Source organism: Pristis pectinata, chromosome 5 (assembly GCF_009764475.1).
Source record: "Pristis pectinata isolate sPriPec2 chromosome 5, sPriPec2.1.pri, whole genome shotgun sequence".
NCBI classification, from domain to species: Eukaryota; Metazoa; Chordata; class Chondrichthyes; order Rhinopristiformes; family Pristidae; genus Pristis; species Pristis pectinata.
The window spans coordinates 57,956,454-57,982,032 of NC_067409.1; the positions used below are offsets into that span (position 1 = coordinate 57,956,454).

Here is a 25,579-nt window from a genome sequence, read left to right on the forward strand (position 1 = left end):
CTGCTGAGTAATGCCAGTATTTTGGGTTTTTATCCCCAGATTTCCAGTATCTGCAGGTTACTGATTTTCCATTTTAAAGGTTTTTGGAAAGTGATTTATGAAACCTGCAATCTACTTTAGTAACAAATTATACAAGAGTTATAATAAAACTGGGTGTTTAATTTGAGTGTATTTACCTAATGGAGACATGAATTTGACTTTCATTTTGCTCATCCTTAACCAATATACATTTGAATATTTTAGATTTTCGTCTATCAGTAGGCAAAATACTGCAATTCACATTTAAACTGGACAAGCACTGATTTGTTGAACAGATGTTACCATACCCTATGATTTTTTGTTACATGCATTCATTGAATGCAAGTGTTAAATGGGGAGGGGAGGGAAATGCTTTTTTCAGAAGGCACTACTACATGATCATTAGCACAGTAATGACATTTCTGCTGTGTTGCCAATTCAGTTCTTTGAAGCAAATGACATGAGAAATAAACTAATCATGGACTTTAAAGATTCAATGCATAGTGAAAGTATACAATGAAATATTATTCTTTGTAGGGCCCACAAAGAATCAAAGCCATGGATTAAACCCTGTGCATTAGTTCTCTTTATTGAAGACTTCTAGATGCCACTCCATTATAGTTGAAATAAGTACCCTTTTCCTTAAAAAACATTTGTAGAGAAATCTTTTCAAGTGCTTGTTTCTCAATTTCCATTGGAAAAACATTGATCAATGCATGAACTTGATGTATGAGGTATCCTAGTTTAGATCTCCTCAATTCAGAAATGTGCTCCAATTCAAGGAGAGATCACAATCAAAGTATTGTTTCTAAACCATAAGGGAACCCTTTTTAGTTTTAGTATTTAACATCCATTATGTATAAATGACCAGAGCTGATATTCCTTTAACATCCAAGTCAAGCATTCCTTCATAACACTTGGCTAAAGAATCCAGTTGCAGAATATTTCTTTAACTCGAAGTGGTACAAGTTGAAGCAAATATGGGTTTGGGTTTTTCCAATCAGCTCAGTCATTTGCCACAGAACCTTTGAGGGTTGGAACTGGTGACAAAGATCTATTTAACTCTGCATAGACTTATTTTTAATAAAGTCAATTGCTGTCAGGCATCAGTTTAAAGAGATCCCAGGCATCCAGAGCTACGACATCAAAGTGACTGAGCAACCAATCACATTAAAGAATCTTTAAGGAGCGATCCTCACGAAGGAAAGAGATCAATTTAAAGCAATTATGTTAAACATTTTTACAGAGCTCTAAATAAAGACACAAGATTTAGGCAGATGCTGAAATAAACACATTTTAAAAATGTTTCTTTAAAATAGCTCTTTAACAGTTATGTAAGGAAATTCCATTCCACATACATAAAATTAAGTTTAGTTGGAGCCACAGAGTTTGGTAAGCAGTATCAAGGGTTGGCCTATTAAAACTCATATGAATCATACATCAAAGAACAACACCTTCAGGTTTTCCTCGAGTGACACTGGTTCATAAATATTCAAGTTATCTGTCAATTCAATTATTTGCTATGGAGAGGGTCACAAAGTTAATGCAAACTGTGAAGGTGGGCTGTAACATCATCCGTAACTCTAGATTTTCACACTGAACTATGCTTCATGATGTTATGATGATGAACATAATAGATCAGTAGCATTACAACCGCAAAATCTAAATTGTACAGATCTTTTAAAAAAATCTGAACTGTGGTCAAAAAATTGAGCAGCCAGGCAGAAAGGCAAGAGGCATCTTCAGTAGATGAATTAACATTCTTTCCATCTCCAAGTGTTCATATTGATTACACCAAACCAGAGTAAAGATTCAAGGTAAGAACCCCCCAGCCAACCTGGGGATAATCACATCACAGTGCTATTGGTTTTCCAAATATGGCATGAAGTTAATAACGCTTTGAACACCCCAAACCAGGTAGCAAGGGCCGTGACTTGGAGCGAGAAGCGGGACTCTCGGTGCAAGAAGTGGGAGCCATATTAAGAGGTGAGTGTCAGGACCCAGTTCTTTTCCCGATATTTCCATACAATACAAGAGGCACAGCCGCGAATTGTTAGGTGATAAATCTAATGGGAAAATTAGCCAATTGGCAACAACCAGTAAAAAGGGTAGGGTCAAGCAAAGTGGCCATTGTTGGAGTGGACCAGTGTTAGAGTGGGGAGCTTAGGCTTTGGTGAGAAGAGGCTAAGGTAAGTTTCTTTCTTACTCTCTCTCTCTCTTTGTCTATTCGTCCTAAAGTTATTAGCTATTAGCTAAAGTAGTGACAATGGATCCAGGGTCAGTGGTGTGTTCTTCCTGCCAGATGTGGGAGATCTCAAGTCTCCCTGATAGCTATATCTGCGGGAGGTGCATCCAGCTGCAGCTCCCTACAGACCGTGTTAATGAACTGGAGCTGCAGCTGGACGACCTTTGGAGAATGAGGTGATAGATAAAAGCTAGAGGGGTGTAGCCACACTGGTTTCAGGAGGCAGGTAGCTGGGTGGTGTCAGGAGAGGGGAAGGGAATAGGCAGATAGTGCAGAGTAGCCCTGTGCCCTTCCCCTCAATAAAAGGTATACATCTTTGGATAGTGTTGGGGGACCACCTACTAGGGGGAAAGCTGAGGCAGTTAGGTCGCTGGCACTGAGTCTGGCTCTGTGGCTCAGAAGGGAAGGGGGTAGTAGAGGAGAGCAACAGTGATAGGGGACTCTATAGTTAGGGGAGCAGACAGGAGATTATATGGTTGTGAAAGAGACTCCTGGATGGTATGTTGCCTCCCATGTGCCAGGGTCAGGGACGTCTCAGATTGGGCTCACAGCATTCTAAAGGGCAAGGGTGAGCAGCCGAAAGTCTTGGTGCACATTGGTACCACTGACATAGGTAGAAAAAAGGATGGAGGTCCTGAAAAGTGAATATGGGGAACTAGGTAGGAAGCTGAAAAGCAGGACCTCAAGGGTAGTAATCTCTGGATTGCTGCCTGTGCCATACGCCAGTGAGGGTAAGAATAGGTTGATTTGGCAGATGAATGTGTAGCTGAGAAATTGGTGCAGGGGACTGTTTCAGATTTGTGGATCACTGGGATCTCTTCCGGGGAAGTTATGACCTGTACAAAAGTGACGGTTTACACCTGAACTGGAGGGGGACCAATATCCTTGCAGGCAGGTTTGCCAGAGCTGTTGTGGAGAGTTTAAACTAGTTTGGCGGGGGATAGGAACTTGAGTGATAGGTCAAAGGATGGTGCAGTTGGTGTACAGGTTGATGTAGCGTGTAGAGTGACAGAGGAAAGATATGCAGTTGATAGGGCAAAATTGCAGTCAGTTGGATGGGTTGAAGTGTCTATTTTAATGCAAGAATCAGGAACAAGGGTGATGAACTTTGACTATAGGTCAGTACATGGAACTATGATGTTGTGGCCATTACAGAGACTTGGCTGTCACAAGGGCAGAAATGGCTGCTGGATGTTCCGGGTTTAGATGTTTCAAAAGGGACAGGGAGGGACGTAAAAGAGGTGGGGGAGTGGCATTGCTCATCAGGGATAGTATCACAGCTGCAGAAAGGGAAGACGTCCTGGAGGGATTGTCTACTGAGTCAGTGTGGGTGGAGGTCAGAAACAGGAAGGGAGCAATCACTCTATTGGGTGTATTCTATAGACCCCCCCTAATCTCAACAGAGACTGAGAAACAGATTGGGAGGCAGATTTTGTAAAGGTGCAAAGAAAAATAACAGGGTTGTTGTCATGGGTGATTTCAGCTTCCCTAATATTAATTAGTACCTCATTAGTGCAAAAGATTTGGTTGAGGCAGAATTTGTTAGTTGTGTCTAGGAAGGATTCCTGACACAATATGTAGACAGGCCAGTGAGAGGAGAAGCCATTCTGGATCTGGTACGAGGCAATAAACTTGGTCAGGTGTCATATCTCAGTGTGTGAGCATTTCGGAGACAGTGACCACAACTCCCTGATCTTTACCCTTGCCTTGGAGAGGGATAGGAGCAGACAATATGGGAAAGTATTAACTGGGGGAGGGGGAATTATGATGCTATTAAGCAGGAACTTGGGAGTGTAAATTGGGAGCAGATGTACTTGGAAATGCACAATGGAAATGTGGAGGTTGTTTAGAGATCACTTGCATAGGGTTCTGGATAGGTTTGTCCCATTAAGGCAGGAAACGGATGGTACGGTGAAGGAACCCTGATTGACAAGAGATGTGGAATATCTAGTGAAGAGGAAGAAAGAAGCTTGCTTAAGGTTTAGGAAGCAAAGATCAGACAGGGCTCTAGAGAGTTACAATGTAGCCAGAAAGGAGCTTAACAATGGACTAAGGAGAGCTATAAGGGGGGCATGAGAAGGCCTTGGTAAGTAGAATTAAGGAAAACCCCAAGGCACCCTACTTGTATGTGAAGAACAGGAGGATGACTCGAGTGAAGGTAGGACCAATTAGGGATAGGAGGAAACTTGCCTGAAGTCAGGAGGAGGTAGGGGAGGTCCTTAATGAATACTTTGCTTCAGTATTCACCTGTGAGACAGACCTTGACATTTGTGAGGACGGCGTAAAACAGGCTGATAAGCTAGAACAAGTCAATGTCAAGGAGGAGGATGTGCTGGAACTTTTGAAAAACATTAGGATAGATAAGTCCCCAGGGCCAGACAGAATATATCCCAGGATACTATGGGAAGCCAGGAAAGAGATTTCTGAGCCCTTGGTGATGATCTTTGCATCCTCACTGGCCACAGGAGTACCACCAGATAGTTGGAGGGTGGCAAATGTTATTTCTTTGTTCAAGAAAGGAAGTAGGGATAACCCTGGGAATTTTTCTTCTTACTGGGAATCACCAGTGAGTCCTACTTCAGTGGTGGGCAAATTATTGGAAAAGATTCTTATCGACAGGATTTATGAGCATTTGGAGAAGCATTATCTGATTAGGGATAGTCAGCATGGCTTTGAGGGGCAGGTCATGCCTCACAAGCCTGATTGAATTCTTTGAGGATGTGACAAAACACAGGGTAGAGTAGTGGATGTGGTGTATTTGGACTTCAGTAAGGCGTTTGATAAGGTTCCCCATGATAGGCTCATTCAGAAGGTCAGGGGGCACAGAATCCAGAGAAACTTGGCTATGTGGATTAGAAATAGGCTTGCCCACGGAAGGCAGAGGGTGGTTGCAGACAGAGTGCATTCTTCCAGGAGGTCAATGACCAGTGGTGTTCTGCAGAGATTGTTCTGAGACCCCTGCTCTTTGTGATTTTTATAAATGACTTGGATGAGGAAGTGGAAGGGTGGGTTAGTAAGTTTGCAAACAACACAAAGGTTGGTGGTGTTGTGGATAGTGTAGAAGGTTGTCAAGGGTTACAATGGGACATTGATAGGAAGCAAAACTGGGCTGAGAAGTAGCAGATGGAGTTCAACCTGGAAAAGTGTGAAGTGATTCACTTTGGAGGGTTGAATTTGAAGGCAGAATACAAGGTTAATGGCAGGATTCTTAGCAGTGTGGAGGTACAGAAGTCCACAGAGCCCTCAAAGTTGCCGCACAAGTTGATAGGATTGTTAAAGTGTATGGCATGTTGGCCTTCAGTAGTTGGGGGATTGAGTTAAGTAATGTTGCAGCTCTATAAAACCCTGGTTAAACCACACTTAGAATATTGTGTTCAGTTCTGGTTGCCTCACTATAGGAAGGAAGTGAAAGCTTTAGAGAGGGTGCAGAGGAGATTTACCAGGATGCTGCCTGAATTGGAGAGCATGTCTTATGAGGATAGGTTGAGTGAGCTAGGGCTTTTCTCTTTGGAACAAAGAAGGATGAGAGGTGACCTGAGGTGTACAAGAGGCACAGATCGAGTGGACAGCCAGAGACTTTTTCCCAGGGTGGAAATGGCTAACATGAGAATGTACAATTTTCAGGTGATTGGAGGAAGGTATGGGGGGTGGGGGCAGATATCAGAGGCAAGTTTTTTTTAAAACAAAGTGATGGGTGTGTGGAATGTGCTGCCAGGGGTGCTGGTAGAGGCAGGTACATTAGGGACATTTAAGAGACTCTTAGGTAGGCACATGGATGATAGAAAAACAGAGGGCTATGTGGGAAGGAATAGTTAGATTGATCTTAGAGTAGGCTAAATGGTTGGCACAACATTATGGGCCAAAGGGCCCATACTAAACTGTTCTAAGTTCAAACTTTGTTTTTCCAAGTAATCACTTTATGAACCAATATACAGAGCTAGCTATGGGACAGTCATTTGGGAATGAACTGAGACTTTCTTGGTTACTTTCTGACCATTAAGGAAACAGACATTTTATTGCCTCCTTTACACCTAATGGGCCCAGTTAGAATGCACAAGGATTGCCCAGGCATCCGATAACTTCTTCATGTGGCAATTTCTTTTAAATGTATTATTTCAGAAAATATTAAAAACGTGCATTTAATGGAACTATCTTGTGAACAACACACATCTCTAACCAAAACAATCCATAAACATAGCACCAAACTACCTAGGATAGATATAAAACTGATAAGTCACAAGTAAAGAGTTTAACCACAGTCCATTGCAAACTGTTCACCACTTGCAAGCAATGAGTCATCCATAAATATGGAAATTTTACCATGCAAGTCATAACAACGTGACTTTGGTTCTTTTGCTACGCATCTGAAAACTGCTTCTTCGAATCCTTAACTCCTCCACTAACAGAAATAGTTTCTCTTTTCCACTGTGTTTGTCTACTATATCTAGACCCCTCATTATTTTTAAGCTTTTTATCTTCTCTCTCTGCCATGTCTGCTTTAAGGACAACAATTTCAGCTTCTCCCATCTTTCCCCTAATGAACCATTCCAGTAAATCTTTCTCTGCCCACTCTCCAAAATCCTCACACCCTTAATTTTGGTGTATGCTATACTCCATTGCGGCAAACTATGTAGAACCTTTAAAATACTGAAGGCCTTTGTTTAGGAAGCTCAGGATCCTTTCCCAAAACAAAGACTACTACCTTTGCAAGCTGTCCTACCAAATTCAGCAGGGTTTCTCCTTCTGGAAGGATCTACAACTTCAGGCAGATTTAGAGGATGAACCTCTTCTAAGGATGCTGGGAATTTGTGGAATTCTCCACCCCAGAGAGAAGACCATGTCATTGAGTATATGCAAGGCTGGAAAAAAAAACGTTTTTCAGTTCGAGGAAGCAAGGATTAAGGGGAACACTCAGGAAAGTGGAGATGAGGCCAAGATCAGATCAGCAATGACCGTATTAAAGGGCTGAGCAGGCTTGATGGACCATATGGCCTACTCATGCTATTATATTCCCATGCCTCTCCTCAAGTTTCCCCTATGCCAGTTCATAGGGCAAACTAACAATGACTTTGTCATCGATCCTGCCATTCCATACTGTATCTTGCACTGCTCAAACCAAGTACAGACAAGTCTCACTACACAAATTCACTCAAATTTATATAAACTTGTATAAAAAAAAACAATACAGGCAACGCTGAGGCTACTGTGGGGATGGGGGTTGAAGGCACTTTCCCAGAAAATTATCTGTATCACAATTCACCATAACATGAAGGCTCGTCATCTACGCATGCTTCAAAAAAAAATGAGAGTTGAAAAAAAAATCAACTTTGTTGATTTACTTTTCTTTCTCCTCCTCCCCCACCCCCCAACCGCATAAATTTTGAGAGAGTGAATTTTATTCTGTATCTCAAATTTTTGAATGTTTGACTTATGTTTCGTGAATTCTGTAAGGGTGAATTTTTGTAACATGAACAGCTAATGTGGCAGTCGCCTACAACAATAAATCAGCTACTTTTTTGGTTTAGTTTTGATGAAATTAATTACTAGTATTGTTTAATCTACCTAGACAAATGTAATGAAACCAGCTTACCTGTGGTTGAGTCAGCATATCCAGGCTCCAGGAACACATTTTTCCATCTGTGGAAACTGTGATCAGATTATGGGCATTTTGTGTTCCAACGACATTCACACAATACACAGGATGCTTCAAAAAAAAAAGCATAAAAGTAAAAATTCTAGCAAAGAGCAATAATAAAGCTCTGCCTCTCCCTTAAAGTTAACCAATTATCTTTCAAATTAGAAAGATTGAAATTTAATAACAAAACTTTAAACAACACTTTATTGAACATATTTCATGTCACTTCATTTCAAGTCAGATACACCTGTGATTTTCATTTTTGTTGATTCATAACTTACCCCTACTTTGCAAACTACCCTAAATTTCCAGGTCCCTTAAAGTAGTAGGCTGCTGAACTTTGGCTTTGTTATTTTGTAAATTCATGTACAATTTTCACAGTTATATTTGTTATAGTTCTACAGAGTTTACATATAGTAATGTGAACTAGAAGACTTTCCATCATATTACACAAAAGTTAAGATTAGGTGTAGTCTTAACTGAATTGGAATCTGTTGGTAGGGGATAATTGAACCAGAATGTATTGATAAATGAATGTACATTCTCAAGTTATCCATGTTCTGCTTTTTATTCAGTAATGTAATTATTTTATTAACAGTTGATCACCCATGACATTTTACAAGGGAGTCAATATTAAGCATAATATAGAGGCAAAGCAAGTCTGAATGATCAAGATAATACACAAGGCTACAGCAATAAATTCTAACTATACAGTAATACATTCGACATACCTTTTAAATATATTTTTACCTTTATTTCTAATTAAGTAGCAAAACACAGCATCAGAGCTAACGGGGACACCAGTATTCCTCAGAGGATCCAGAAGTCAAAAAAATTAAGTTGTTATGCTTCCACCCATGGAGAGAGGGTACAATTACAGCCTGACATGTTTACATAGTTTCCAGTGTACATACAGCACACATATTTATAATGGAAAGTTTGACACAAAAATATGACAAACATTCCACGGCATCAAGTAAAGTTTATAGGTGGGAAATGTGTACATGTGTGATATTTTTAACATGTTACATGGATGATGATATTTTGATACTCAGCCTATATTAGTTCAAAGTCACACGTGATGAAAAATAAATAAATAGTTTGCACGATGCACTAAAGCAGTTCAGACTTTAAATTAACTTTTCCTGGAAAGAAAAAGGGCTGTAATCTTCATTGATTATTATTTTAAAGTCTACACAAAAACAGTGGGTGGACATAAAGTGGCCAGAGAAGTTAAACAGGCATTATCAAAATGAGTCAACATTCTAGGCTTTGTAGAGGGACAGGGCCGCACTGTGCTCCCCATCTTGCCTGCTGTTCCATGGGGTATTACCAGCTATCTCCTCCTCCATCCAGTTCGTCTCTGACTTCTACCAGTGTATTGAAACATGGCAGGCAGTTTACACATACTGAGTAATGACTGTGTAATTGTTATTTTGAATGTTGATCAAGGGGGTAAATACTGGCCTAGATGCTGGGAATAATTTACCTGCTCTTCTTCAAAATAATGAAAAATAATTTTTCTCAGCCATCTGAGAAAGACTTCCACAGCTAAAGTTGGACTGAAGACTGCAGGTGAATTGTTTACTGTCTCTCCCAATCTTAATTTCTAGGACTTTAAGTGTTCCAGTGGGGCGTTCGGCTCAGGACTGGTTGGGACCTGTGGCCCACTCCATTCATAGCACTTTCAGGTATGGAGGGTCAATTTACTGGCCTTCTGTACCTAGAATAGGTTGGTCTATGTGGATCCAGTATGATCTGACGCAATGAGCCAAAGCCTTGGAGTAGAGATTACTAGAATAGCACCAGTAATTAAAGACTCCAGTCACATGGAGTAAACAAAGAAAATGGGATTGTTCTTTAGATGGACAGATTTTATACAAGTGTCAAATTCCTGATGCACTTTGATAGAACTAATACTGGGAAACTGTCTCCGGTGGCTGAGGTAATCTAATTGTGATATGGCAGTTACCAAAAATTAGACGTTTCCAGCACATTTTAGTTTTTAAATACAGTATATTTACCTGTCAAAGTTGAGCACCTGCAAAATAATAATTTTGGAATTCAATCTGAGAAATGTGAAGCTATACTCAACATTAGAATAAATACATTTATAAAAAAATTTGCACAGTCAGCCTGACATCAGTTGGTAAAATCTAATTGCCCTCAAAAGAGCAATACAAGCACCTGGAATTGGAACCACTGCTGTGATGGTTTGGTGGTAGCACAATCACTTCAGAGTCAGAAGGCTGTGGATCCAGTTCCCACTCCGGGGTCCCCCAGATACAAAATTCCACTGAGGCACTGAAGGATTGCTGTGCTACCAGAGGTGCCATCTTTTGGATGAAACATTGAACAGAAGTTCAGTTTACTCTCACAGATGGGTGAGAAAAATTATTTTCCGCTATTTTAAAGAACAGGTAATTTACTCACTGCATCTTGGCCAATATGTATGCATGTGTGTGTATATCTCTATCTATCTATCTCTATCTCTATATACACATACACACACACCTCAATCAGCATTCTTAAAATAACAATTACCTGGTCATTACCCTAATTTACTTTGTGTAAGCTGTCACCATGTTTCTTAAAAGAGGAAGTAAGTTTCAAGGTGAAACAGTATCACTGCCTATTAATTACTTTGGAATATTCTAAGATTGTGAATGGCGTAAGAGAAATGTATATTTTTGGACAAATTACATTCATGTTAATTTAGCAAATAAGTATAAGGACAAGTTAAGAGGCAATTAAAGTTACACATCTAGGTACAAGAATGTTTTACTTACAGTGTGAGCAGCAGCAGAGAGTGGGGTTCGTTGAACTGGAGTTCGACGGTGGCTGCGGTTGTCCCAGAGAACAATCTGTCCAGAGTAGGTACCACTAACTACCAAATTTGGGTGAAATCGGGCAAAGCAGACCGACATTACTGGAGACTGCACATAATCAACATATTGAGATTAATTAGTTACCATTCAATATATGTGATCAGTCAATGATGCACTCAAGTTAACAAGTATCTATTGAGCTCATTGAGGCAAAATTAGGGATTGTTTTAAGGTATATTTTAAGATGTATTGATCTTTCAGCTACAAGATGTCTTTCACCTTGATAGAATTTATTGATACTAGTTATTCACTTGTTCCTGTACATCAGTCAGCGCCACTCCATGAAGCATAACAGTAATTTTCTACTGTGGAAATAAATGTAATATTACTTGCATCAAATTGCTTTCAGTTTACTGAATATCCAAATCAAATCTAAATTAGACTCAAATCTTGAGGAGAGAAACTTGGATCAATGATGCTCATTTTTTGATGCTGCCAAATTAGCATCCACAGCATGCACTGATATCTGTAGAGAAAAGTCTTGTTAGACAGCACATTTGTCAATGGCTTTATTACACCAACACTGAACATCCATCACAATGCCAGTTGTTATGCAGCAGGAGATTTCATCTTCCCCAAAAATAGAAGCATCAGTCTTTCAAAAATGAGCCTCTTAAAGACAATCACCTGGTTATAATGTACAACTATGTGACTGGCTTAGTTAGATTGGGAAAGTAGATTAAAAGGTTTGCCAGTAGTAAAACAGAGCCATAGAGTGATACACATGGAAACTGACCCTTGAGCCCACCATGCCCACTTCAACTACCTATTTACATTATTCCTATATTAATCCCATTTTATTACCTCCATATTCTCATCAACTTCCCCCAAATTCCACCGCTCCCCCACACCCAACAGGCAATTGACAATGGCCAATTAACTTAGCAAACCACACATCCTTGGGAATGGAGGAATCCGAAGCACCCAGAGGAAACCCATGCAGTCCGAGTACACAGAGTACGATGAGTTAGAGTACAGGAAGGAGATAAAGAGCCTAGTGACATGGTGTCATGACAACAACCCTTCCCTCAATGTCAGCAAAACAAAAAAGTTGGTCATTGACTTCAGGAAGAGGGGCAGTGCACAAACTCCAGTCTACATCAACAGTGCTGAGGTCAAGAGGGTTGAGAGCTTCAAGTTCCAAGGAGTGATCACCACCTGTTGTGGTCCAACCACGTAGACGCCACGGCCAAGAAAGCTCACCAGTACCTCTACTTCCTCAGGAGGCTAAAGAAACTTAGCATGTCCCCTTTGACTCTCCCCAATTTTTAAATCGATGCAACATAGAAAGCATCCTAACTGGATGCATCACAGCTTGGTATGGTAAGTGCTCTGCCCTTGACCACAAGAAACTGCAGAGAGTTGTGGACACCGCTCAGCACATCATGGACACCAGCCTTCCCTCCATGGACTCTGTCTACACTTCTCGCTGCCTCAGTAAAGCAGCCAATCAAAGACCCTACCCACCCACCCTCTCTTCTCTCCCCTCCCATCAGAAGGTACAAAAGCCTAAAGCACATACCACCAGGCTCAAGCACAGCTTCTATCCCATCTATCCCACTGTTATAAGACTTTTGAATGGTCCCCTAGTCTGATAAAATGGACTCTTGACCTCACAATCTACCTCATTATGGCCTTGCACCTTACTGTCTACCTGCACTGCACATTCTCTGTAACTGTAACACTATTCTGCATTGTTATTGTTTTACCTTGTACTACCTCAATGCACTGTTGTAATGAAGTGATCTGTATGGACAGTATGCAAGACAAGTTCTTCACTGTAACTCAGTACATATGACAATAATAAACCAATTTAACCAATGTTTTGTACAACTGTTTTCAATTCCATCCTTTTTCTGAAGCTATTTAGAAATCTTTTTCTTATTCTGAAGGTCAACTTGTACCCATACTACGGAGACATATGGAACTGCAGATGCTGGAATGTGGAGTAAAAATATAAACTGCTGGAAGAACTCAAGTGAATCAACAGCATCTGCAGAACCAGATAAGGGGGAAGAGGGTGATGAGCAGATGGAGCCAGTTTTTTTTTGGTGGGGGGGGGGGGGGGGTGGAGAAAAGTGGGTAATGGGTCTTGGTAATGGGGTGGGGGGGGTGGAAAAGCAGAACGAAAGGTAGAGAGAACTTGGGTGAACTGGTGGGAGTGGGATACCTGAAATTGGAAAATTCAATGTTCTTATCATTGGATTGTAGGCTATCCATGTGGAATGAGGTGTTGCTCTTCCAGTTTGCATTTGACCTCACCACGGCAATGGATAAGCCCAAGGACGGATAGGTTGGTGTGGGATTGGAGTTGAAACAACATGCAACTGGAAACTCAAGAAGGCTGTTGCCTATTCCCCCTTATCCCACCTTTATCTGTTTCCACCAATCACCTACCAGTATATTTAAAGATTAGATTGCATGGGGTGGTGGGTATGTAGGACAAACTGCCAGAGGAAGTGGTAGAGGCAGATACAATTACAACATTTAAAAGACATTTGGACAGGTTCATGGATAGAGAGGTTTAGAGGGATATAGGACAAATTCTAGCAAATAGAACTGGCTCAGGAAGGTACCTCAGACAGCATGAACGTGGTAATTAAATTAAAGGATTTGAGACATCTTGATACAGCAAAATAATGGAATGTATAATACCAAATATTATGTGCTAAAAAAGTATAAAACATCACTTTTTAGACTGCTACAATCCTTAAATGAAATGTAAGCAAATGAATGCTGTAACAACTTAAGAATTTAGTGCCAGATGTTTTAAGAGTTAACAGTTATCATTAGTATTTATTTCAATCACCAATTAAGAGTTACTAGTTTGCCAAAACTCCAATCTTTTCATAAGTAGTTACAAAAATACCGATTACCATGGAGAGATTTGTTGGTTCCCATCAACAGATGCAAAATGCAGTCATACCCAGACACTTTTTAAAGGAGAGTTTTGCAAGCAGATGATGACATCAAGCCACACAAGAAGCTTGGTCAGACAGCAAGGTTTAAAGAGCCTTTTAAAACAGAAAGGCCTTTAGGTCTGACAGCATGATTTGTCAATGGTAGGTAACTACATTTTAAAATGCTCAAGAGATCAAGATTGGAGTACAATGATATCAGAATGTTGAAGAGCTGGGAGGAGGTTACAGACAAAATCAAAGAGCAAGGGACTGGAAAGTTTAACAAGGTACAGCTGAACTTGATATCAATGTCAGATAATGAGCAGAGGGATGAGTGATCCCTGACAATTGCATTTTGTTTCTATTGGCACATTTGTGATCTTGCAAAATGCACAGCTCCATGGCCATGTATTCTAGTAAGGGTATCGGTTTCTGTATTGGTGCTTCATAAGGTGCATCTGTGAGACTGCAGGTCCAGAACCATTGAAAGACATTGGTAGGACAAGCTTAACAAATGATGAGAAGATTGAATGGTAGCAGTGGCAGAACAATAAAGCCTCAATTTGTCATGCTGCAAATGGAAATGTTTCAGCTATAGCATGCTGTAAAACAGACAAAGGAAAAATACCACATTAACGTGCTGTGGTATCTCCAAATCCGCATGCCCCACATGCATTTCTCATCCCTATTCTGCCAAAGATATTGAAAAAGCATTTACTTCTTATTTCCCATCTACAGAAAATAGAGGCCCTCAGGTCTCACTAGAATTAAAGCAAAGTGAGAGTCATTTTGTTCTGGGCCATTGTACAAAGCCTGATGGAACCTACATTTATAGAATTAGGTGGAAACATTCTTCTGAATTAGATGTCACAAAGTCATATAACATGGAAACAGACCATTCAGCCCATCATGTCCACACCAACCAGTGGGCACCCACCTGTATTAATCCCATCTTCCACCACTTGGCATGTAACCTTCTCTGTCTGGGCAAATCAAGTGCTCATCTCGACACCTCTTAAATGCTGTCAGCAACTCTGCTTCCACCACTCTCAAGCAGTGTATTCCAGGTACTCACCGCTCTCTGGGTGAAAAAGGTCCCCCTCAGATCCCCTCTAAATCTCTTACCCCTTACCCTAAATCCACATCCTCTAGTTTTATCCATCTCGGATATGGGGAAAGGTTTCCTGTGGTCTACCAGATCTACAACCCTCAAATTTTATACAACTCAATCATGTCCCCTCTTAACTTCCTCTGCTCTAAGGAAAATACTTAGCCTCTCCTCATAACTGAAACTCTCCCTCCCAGGCAACATCCTGGTGAATCTCCTCTGCGCCCTCTCCAGCACCATCATATCTTTTCTATAGTGTGGTGACCAGAAATACATGCAGTACTCCAGCTGAGGTCTGACCAATGTTTAGTAAAGTTAGAGCATAACCCTCCTGCTCTTGTATTCAATGCCCTAATTAATGGAGGGCAGTATCCCATCTGCATTCTTAAGCACATTATCTACCTGCACTGCCATCAAGGATCTTTGGACTTGTACTCCCAGGTCCTCCTGTTCTTCAATACTCCAAGACCCTACCATTCATTGTTTATGTCCGAGCCTCATTAGTACTCCTAATTAGTTCATCATCTCACACTCATCTATTTTTAAACTCCATCTGCCATTTCTCAGCCCATTTCATCAACACATCACTATCACCCTGTAGCCTAAGGATACCCTCCACACTGACAACTGCTCCACTAGCTTCATATCATCTGAGAACTTACTGACCTTACCTCCTACATCCACATCATTCACATACTTTACAAACAGCAAGGGTGCCAGCACCAATCCCTGTGGAACATCACTAGTCACAGGCACCCAATCACAAAAACAATCCTCTACTATCACCCTCTGTCTCCCATTGCCAAATCAATTTTGAATCCAATTTACAAACTGGCTCTGGATCCCATTTTGCATCAGTCAACCACGTGGGGCCTTGTCAAAGGCCTTACTGAAGTCTACATAAATCTACTGCATTGCTCTCAATGAACTTTGTTACCTCCTCAAAACAAAATATCAGATTGGTCACAAAGGATCTGCCCTTGACAAAGCTATGCTGGCCATCTCTGATTAGTCCTCGTCTTTCTAAATGATCATTAATCCTGGCATCAGAATTTTTCCCAAATGCTCCATAGCGAGTCCAACCACAGCTTCAATTGCTCTATGCCATCTGCCTGGAGCTGTAACTAGATGTCATCACCAGGGCACCAGATGTGTCCCACATCCCACAGGAAGAGCATGCCACTGCTGTAGTTTCCATATCCTTTTCCCAATCCCTCCTAAGAAAGAGAAAAAGAAAATGTGTTGAATTCCAGATGCTCGTATATCCTATCTCTAAGAATTTTCTCCAGCAATTTCCCTACAACTGACGTAAGACTCACCGGTCTATAGTTCCCAGATTTTTCCTTGTTCCTTTCTTAAATAGAGGAACAACATTAGCCACTCACCAGTCCTCCGGGACCTCACCCGTGGTCAAAGAGGACAGAAAGATACTGGTCGAGGCCCGAGCAATTTCCTCTCTTGCCTTCCTCAGTAACCTGGGGTATATCCCATTGGGCCACAGTGACTTATCCACCTTAATACTATTTAGGAGACCTAAAACTTCGAAACCCTGATACATCAATCACCCATTCCTGTCCCTCCCTCAACCAAGTCTCTGTAATGGCCACAACATAGTTCCATATACTGATCCATGCTCTAAGTTCATCACTTTTGCCCATAATACTCCGAGCATTAAAGTACAAACACTTCAAACCATTTGTCCCATCACATCTGTTATTAGGAACCTGCCTAATACTACATAACCTGACATCAGCCCTCCTGCCCATTCCCTCACTTACTGATCTGTTGTTCCAGTTCCCATTCCCCTGCGAATTCTGCAGAGAGCACAACGAGTAGAAATTGCCAGGATTTGGCAGTGAGTGACAAGATGCCCAAAATCACCGGTGAACTCCAGACAAAGTCTGCACTTATTTAAATCAAATCCTCAGTTGGTAACTTGCTGGATAAATGACTCCTGATCCACAGTACTAAGGCTGAATCATGGTGGGATTTTTTAATGCCATCTTGTCACATGGTAATGGGCTGTGGGGGTAGTATTGAGAACCAGAACAAGTTCTGCCCATGACACTGCTGCAGAAAAGCTTTGACAACCAGCTAAGCCTCATCTCCCGACTTAGCTGACTGCCAAAAATTGTTTCTATATGTTTGAACACGTGAATGCATTTCAAAACTATCAAAAAATAACCACACTGTCTAAAAGTGGGAAAACAAGTTATGAAACCTAAAACACTTAGAAGTCTTCAAATAAATTCAAAAGAATAATGAAGTTTGGGATGAGTTAGTGGTCAGGGGAGGGACAAACTTTTAAATTTTTCCACATTTGCATACACATGGAAAAAACTGTCAATGTGTTATTACTTGCACAAGGAAATTTTCCTGAACAATCAGGCCCCATAAAATTTGCTTGCTCTTGGCTGATGCACAGAACAATGGAAGATAAATTAAACCATATTCCAAGCAGAAGTTATTTTGAATGCATTGGTGAAAGCAGAGTGAATGCTTTGATTGCATACAGCAGTTTACAAACAGCTTCTAACTCCCATTTTATGCAATGGTCCAACTGTTACTGACTTACTCCTATCAGAATCAGATTTATTATAACTTGCTTATATGACATGAAATTTGTTGTTTTGCAGCAGCAATACAAAGACAAGGTTACTATAAATTACAAAAATAAATAGTGCTACAAAAAAAGGAATAACGAGATAGTGTTCACGGACTGTTCAGGTATCTGATGGTGGAGGGGAAGAAGCTGCTCCTCAAATGTTGAGTGTGGGTCTTCAGGCTCCTGTACCTCCTCCCTAATGGGATTAACAAGAAGAGGGCATGTCCAGGATGGTGAGTGTCCTTAATGATGGGTGCCACCTTCTTAAGGCACCACACCGCCTCTTGAAAGTGTCCTCCATGGTGGGGAGGGTTGTGCCCATGATGGAGCTGGCTGAGCCTATAACCCTCTGCAGCTTCTTGCGATCCTGTGCATTGGAGCCTCCATACCAGGCTGTGATGCAACCAGCCAGAATGCTCTCCACTGTACATCTATAGAAATTTGTAAGAGTCTTTGGTGACATACCAAATCAACTCAAGCTCCTAATGAAGTAGAGCCACTGGTGTGCCTTTTTCATGATTGCATCAATGTGTTGGGCCCAGGATAGATCTTCTGAAATGTTGATGCCCAGGAACTTGAAGCTGCTCATACTTTCCACCACTGACCCCTCAATGAGGACTGGTATGTTCTCCCAATTTCCCCTTCCTGAAGTTCACAATCAATTCCTTGGTCTTGCTGACATTGAGTGCGAGAAGTCATACATCAACTTCTAAATTTTACCATTCCCATAGAACATTCATACCAGTTTTATTTATTCTCAGCCAATCAGTTCTTGAAAAGTCAGCCTTGCTCATAGGATTTATTCCAAGGATTGCACCTCCTTTAATTACAAGGAAGTTGTTTTATTTACAGCTTTATATACATAACTGTTTTACAATAAACAATACCAAGCAAGAATTTGCTCCCCATGATGTTTCAAGCTACTTTGCATTCATGTTTACAGAAGTCAGATTGCTTGACACCACATTTACCAAAGAAAGGTGATTCAATTTCATTGATAAAAAATGGAACAAAAAAAAAGTCAGGGAAAATTCCTGGCCTGACCTCACCATTCTGCCCCACCCACCTCCTACCAATATGGCACTTTGATCCCTTCCCTGACCACTAACTCATCCCAACCTGTCCCCAACTGCCAATATGCTAACCTAATACCATCTGACTAATAAGCTTTGATCTGATCCATTAATCCCCCAACACACTAATTTTTCTGCCCCAGCTCTGTCCCATAACATTCATGATCAAAGGTCACCAATACCTCAGCTCCCCACCCAAACTCCACGAGCCCACTTATTATACTAGTCTTCACCCTTCCCCTCAAATCTCTGCTCTCTTCTCACAATAGTCCCTCCCTCCATGACTTGCTATATTTCCTCCATGTGCTCTGCAATAGTGAAGAGAATGAATCAATGGTGTTTTATGATTTAAGGCCCATTCAGTAATATGCAACTGCAGGTACTGACACAATTCAACATCTAGGTCCTATGTTTATCCAACCTGAACGATTTATTTAAAAGACTTCAAATGCAGAATGATCTATATAGAATAAATTAACACTTGACTCAATATAGATTTAACATAATGTCTAAATCAGTTCCCAACATTAAAATCTTTTCTTTAAACCAGTATTTTGTTTGAATGGGTGGACGTATCAAAATATTCCTTTAAAAAAGATTTTGTAACTTGTTTTTCACATCCAAGGCTACTCTTCAAAAGGAAAAATATTGAGATAAAACACGTGCCTTTTATTGCATAATGCTTATATAAAACCATCCTCAGAAAGGACACTTAATGAGAAGAGCTGCTTGAAAATAAGAAACTGTGTGAAATTAATATAAAATGCACCAAAAGAAAGCCTGCTGATTTTCCACTTGGGTGGGCTAAAATATCCGAATGGTTGGTTGAAATGGTATACCACACTTTCAACAGTGCAGAAGCAGACCGTATGTTTTGATGAATGCAAATGTTATCACTAAAAAATAAATCACAATTATAAATAGTGTTTTTCATTTTATAACATCAATTGGAAGAGTAAAAAGAACTATTTAATACAAAACATTTTGGTGTGAAACTGTATTTACAAGATTGCTGCCTCATCACGAGGCCGTACCTGACAGTGGAAGATGTATTCTGGGGTGTTTTTCTTAAATTTCATATTCCAAACCAAAGCTACCCCATCTGGCTCATGTGGGGCATCTTCATTGTTACAATAAGAAGCAACCATCAGTTCAGGATACTGAAACAAATAAAAGGTTTAGATTCATTATTGCACAAGTTCACCTACAAATGTTATTGACTGAATACTGCTCAACTCTCAGCAAATAAAATGGTTGGCAATGAAACTTACTTGATTGTGAAATAAATTTAACCCTTACAATTTAGCTGCCATGTAAACAAATTTAATAAACTCACTGGTAAAGATGCTACCCATTTAAAAATGGGCCAGACTCCAAATCATTACTTAGTTCATAAACAGAAACAGAAAGTGGCTTACAACTGAATACAAATCAAATACCTTCAGTCACAAAGCCCTTATTGTACACTGATTATCTTACAATTATAGCCTTTCCAAATACATATTAAACAAAAAATTATCACTCATATCCAGTTGCATAACTCTGCATCAAAGATTTGTTCTGGAAGGGTCCAGAGCAGAATGCGATTTCAAATTCAGACAAGAGAGAACAGATACAGAAGTAATATTTTCTTCATTTTCAAGCCACGATGAGAATTCAGCAAATAGAGTAGTGATTTACTTTTATTAAACTTGCTGCTTTTCAAATCTAAAACAGACTGAAGTCCAGTGATAAGGGCTCCAACATCTCCCTCGATGCAAATTTGAACAAATCCCTTCATGTACTAAAGTCCAAAAACAGAAAACAATAATTTTGGAAGATCCTTTTGGTGTCCATTTCACATTTTATCAGAAAATTATATACCAGCTTGCACAGCAACTGGGTTAATGGTATAAAACTGGAAAGGTGGCAACCTATCCTGGCATTTTATTATAGGAGTCCCACAGCTGATGAAAATCTGCTCAGTTCCCATCAGCAAATCACTGCCAATACCCCCAACGCAAATTTTGGTCATTTTGTTCTAAGTCCAAGAAAGACAGTTCTTAGGCATTAAAGAACATGAAACAGAGATGGGTAAATGGGGATTAGCAACAATTTAACTGAATGGCAGAACAGACTTGAATAACTTAATCCTATATCCATTTCCCCTGGGAAAAGATTCTCTTAGCCCATTGCTCAGAAATATTCTAGACCATAAAATCACAATTTGTAAAATTCAACTAAGACTCAAAAATCATAAACCAGGATCTTAACACTTTCAAGACAACATATTCCAGCAGCAGCAAATTTAGTGAGGAAAAGATGTCACATGTCCAATACCTACCTTTCTGAATTTAAGCAAGTATGTTCACCTGCTAGCTCACAGGAAGTGTTAAAGGCAAATTTGGTTCTTATTGGATTAGTTACTATACCTCTAAGTGCTCACTTGCCACCATGCCAAAATACTGCTGAAACCTGATGTTACAGTTTTCAAGAGTGTATGGCAAATTACTAATATACATAAGAGCAAAATGGGTACATCAAATTAATTCTACTCTTGCTCATTTATACGAATTTGTTTGGGAGTTTTTACACAAAGGCAGAACATTATTGCTCAAAATAAATGCAGAATCTGATTGCTCCACTTGCCCTAAGTAATAAGACAGTAACAAAGTTCAGTCTATCCATGGACCAAGTGGACTGGTATCATCTAGGAATAAACTTCAGAAATAATTAGATAATAACTCCTCGAGCAAAGAATGTACAGTGCCATCATCCATCATGTTTGCACTCTGCTTTTTTTCAAGAAAACATGGTTTACAATTAAATTAAGATTTTAATATTTTAAGCAACATTGAAAATATATATTGTGTAAATGTACAAGTGGTCTACATTTCATACTAGATCTTTTGGATGAAAGCTTTTCAGATTATTTGCATTCACTATACTAGGATAGAAGTTAACAAAACATACACATCAAACTTCGTGTCAGCAATGTTGCTGGGGTCACAAATCAAGGATGACACCTTCATCTGCATTCCTATTAATGCATTCCATGTATCAATGCAAGGCTGAATGGATTTTGGTTACAGACCTGTTTGGAAAATGGGCACCATCTTTCCCTATTTCTAATTTACTGGTATTCCCAGTATCCAGCAATACACTTTCAACATGCAGAAAAATGCTCAACAACCTTTAAGTTCATTGCAGCAGAGTCTTCACAAGCAGACTTAAAACATAACATTTCTTGCATGAATTACTATACTTGAAAACTCATTTACCTGAAGTGACCAATCTAAACAGGTTACAACACGGTGTTTTGACCAATGTTCATCATAAAACTGGCGGTTAAATGAAAGGTTTAGTCCAGATTGAAAGTCTCTGCAACAAAAAAAGTTAAAATAAAACACCATTACCCATGTGACTATTGTTCATTCTTTGCTATTTTAAGAGTATTATTATTGAGGATAATGGTAATAATAAGAGTGCCAGTCTATTCATAAGTAGATATTTTATATCTTCAACTCAGTGATTTATAGATGGGTTTCAGGAACATACGCTTCAGCTAATATATCCCTCGCTCCAAGGTGCCATGGTTAATGTAATGCTCCCAATATTGATCTATAGAAGATCAATACCTAGAATAGGCTCAATTTAAAAAAGCAGGTAGAAAAAAAACCGGAGGTTTCGCTTCGGCAGACGTCGGGACTTCAGGACAGATAAGTTTTTCTTCTTTTTTTTATATATAGGGTTTTTATTATAAGGTTCAGTTTTATAAGGTTCTTTTTTTATATATAAGTTTTTATATAAGTTTTAATCGGAAATAGTGGGGACTGGACTACACAGGTGCATGACGTCAGCAGGTAAGGCACGGGCAGTTTAAAAAAGCGGATAGAAAAAAAAACGGAGGTTTCGTGGGTTTCGCTTCGGCAGACTTTGGGACTTCAGGACAGAAGTTTTTCTTTTTTTTGTAAATAGGATTTTTATTATAAGGTTTAGTTTTATAAGGTTCTTTTTTATAAGCTTTTATATAAGTTTTAATCGGGAATAGTGGGGACTGGACTGCGCAGGTGGGTGACGTCAGCAGGTAAGGCGCAGGCAGTTTAAAAAGCAAACCGCCATATCCAGCAGGCAGCAGAGTGAGAGGGAGCAGAGTGTTTTGGGCTTTGGCTCAAGGGGCTTTGGTGTAAAGGGGCAAGGAAAGGTAGGTGACTTGAGTTAAGGAAAGGGTATGAGTGCGGTTTCCTGTACTCTGTGTCAAATGTGGGAGTTACCGGAGTCTCCCTGCCTCTGGGAAGGCTACATCTGCACCAGGTGTGTCGAGCTGCAGATCCTGAGGGACCGTGTTAGGGAACTGGAGATGCAGCTTGATGACCTTTCTCTGGTCAGGGAGAATGAGGAGGTGACTGAAAGGAGTTTATAGGCAGGTGGTCACACTGGGACCATGGGAGTCAGGCAAGCGGGTCACAGTCAGGAGGGGGAAGGGGAAGAGTCAGGTACCAGAGAGTACCCCTGTGGCTGTACCCCTTGACAATAAGTACTCCTGCTTGAGTACTGTTGGGACAGACAGCCTACCTGGGGGAAGCAACAGTGGCAGTGTCTCTGGCACAGAGTCCGGCCCTGTGGCTCAGAAGGGTAGGGAAGGAGAGAGGAGGGCACTAGTGATAGGGGACTCTATAGTTAGGTGGGCAGACACGCAATTCTGTGGACACAGGAAAGAAACTCAGAAGGTAGTTTGCCTCCCAGGTGCCAGGGTCCAGGATGTTTCAGATCGTGTCCAAGATATCCTGAAGGGGGAGGGAGAACAGCCAGAGGTCGTGGTACATATTGGTACCAACGACATAGGTAGGGAAAGGAATGAGGTCCTGAAAAAAAGACTATAGAGAATTAGGAAGTTGAGAAAAAGGACCTCAAAAGGTAGTAATTTCCAGATTACTGCCTGTGCTAAGTGACAGTGGGTATAGGAACAGAATGAGGAGGAGGTTAAATGCGTGGCTGAGGGATTGGAGTAAGGAGCAGGGATTCAGATTTCTGGATCATTGGGGCCTCTTTCGGGGCAGGTATGACCTGTTCAAAGAGGACGGGTTGCACTTGAATCCCGGGGGGACCAACATCCTGGCAGGGAGGTTTGCTAAGGCTACTGGGGAGAGTTTAAACTAGAATTGTTGGGGGGTGGGATCCAAACTGGAGAGACTGGGGAAGAGGTGTTTGGCTCTCAAATAGAGAAAGCTAGTAGTAGGTACGATAGGCAGGTGATAGAGAAGGGACGTGCTCAGACAGATTTGAGATGTGTCTATTTTAACGCAAGGAGTATTGTGAACAAGGTGGATGAGCTTAGAGCTTGGATCAATACTTGGAGCTATGATGTGGTGGCCATTACAGGGACTTGGATGGCTCAGGAACTGGAATGGTTGCTTCAAGTGCCGGGTTTTAGATGTTTCAGAAAGGACAGAGGGAGGCAAAAAGAGGTGGGGGAGTGGCACTGTTGATCAGAGATAGTGTCACAGCTGCGGAAAAGGTGGACGTCGTGGAGGGACTTGTCTACGGAGTCTCTGTGGGTGGAGGTTAAGAACAGGAAGGGGTTGATAACTTTACTGGGTGTTTTTTTTATATATAGGCCACCCAATAGTAACAGGGATATTGAGGAGCAGATAGGGAAGCAGATCCTAGAAAGGTGTGAGAATAACAGACTTGTTGTGATGGGGGATTTTAATTTCCCAAACATCAATTGGCATCTCCAGACAGTGAGGGGTTTAGATGGGGTGGAGTTTGTTAAGTGTGTTCAGGAAGGATTCTTGACACAATATGTAGATAGGCCTACAAGAGGAGAGGATGTGCTTAATTTGGTATTGGGAAATGAACCTGGTCAGGTGTCAGATCTCTCAGTGGGTGAACATTTTGATGATAGTGATCATAATTCTATCTCCTATACATTAGCACTGGAGAGAGATAGGAACAGACTAGAAAGGCGTTTACTTGGAGTAAAGAGAATTATGAGGCTCTCAGGCAGGAAATTGGACGATTAAATTGGGAACAGATGTTCTCAGGGGAAAGTACGGAAGAAATCTGGCAAATATTCAGGGGATATTTGTGTGGAGTTCTGCATAGGCATGTTCCAATGAGACAGGGGAGTCACGAGAGGATACAGAAACCATGGTGTACAAAGGCTGTAATAAATCTAGCCAAAAGGAAAAGAAAAGCTTTCAAAAGGTACAGAGAGCTAGGTAATGTTAGAGATCTGGAAGACTATAAGGCTAATAGGAAGGAGTTTAAGAAGGAGATTAGGAGAGCCAGGAGGGGGCATGAGAAGGCCTTGGCGGGCAGGATTAAGGAAAACCCCAAGGCATTCTACAGGTATGTGAAGAGCAAGAGGATAAGATGCGAAAGAATAGGGCCTATCAAGTGCAGCAGTGGGAAAGTTGTCTGGATCCAGAAGAAATAGCGGAGGTACTTAATGAATACTTTACGTCAGTATTCACTATGGAAAAAGATCTGGGGGATTGTAGTGGGGACTTGCAACGGCCTGAAAAGCTTGAGCATGTAGATATTAGGAAAGAGGACGTGCTGAAACTTTTGGAAAGCATCAAGTTGGATAAGTCGCCGGGACCGGATGAGATGTACCCCAGGCTGCTGTGGGAGGCAAGGGAAGAGATTGCGGAGCCTCTGACGATGATCTTTGCGTCGTCGATGGAGACGGGAGAGGTTCCGGAAGATTGGAGGGTTGCGGATGTCATTCCCTTATTCAAGAAGGGGAGTAGGGATAGCCCAGGAAATTATAGACCGGTGAGTCTTACCTCAGTGGTTGGTAAGCTGATGGAGAAGATCCCGAGAGGCAGGATTTATGAACATTTGGAGAGGTATAATATGATTAAGAATAGTCAGCATGGCTTTGTCAAGGGCAGGTCCGGCCTTACGAGCCTGATTGAATTTTTTGAGGATGTGACTAAACACACCGATGAAGGGAGAGCAGTAGATGTAGTGTATATGGATTTCAGCAAGGCATTTGATAAGGTACTCCATGCAGGGCTTATCGAGAAAGTAAGGAGGCATGGCATCCAAGGGGACATTGCAGGGTGGATCCAGAACTGGCTGGCCCACAGAAGGCAAAGAGTGGTTGTTGAAGGGTCG

General features: G+C 40.9%; 1 protein-coding gene across 5 annotated transcripts in view; it reads right to left on the minus strand.

The window, feature by feature from the left end:
* LOC127570362 (cytoplasmic dynein 1 intermediate chain 1) overlaps window positions 1–25,579 on the minus strand; it is a 155,826-nt gene that overhangs the window by 50,278 nt on the left and 79,969 nt on the right. For all 5 annotated transcript variants that reach the window (XM_052015842.1, XM_052015841.1, XM_052015840.1 and 2 more), the window contains exons 9-12: window positions 21,733–21,832; window positions 19,507–19,632; window positions 10,688–10,834; window positions 7,854–7,967 (exon numbers count right to left, since the gene is read on the minus strand). In XM_052015842.1, the coding sequence (XP_051871802.1) occupies window positions 7,854–7,967; window positions 10,688–10,834; window positions 19,507–19,632; window positions 21,733–21,832 (487 nt within the window). The remainder of the gene's footprint in view (window positions 1–7,853; window positions 7,968–10,687; window positions 10,835–19,506; window positions 19,633–21,732; window positions 21,833–25,579) is intronic.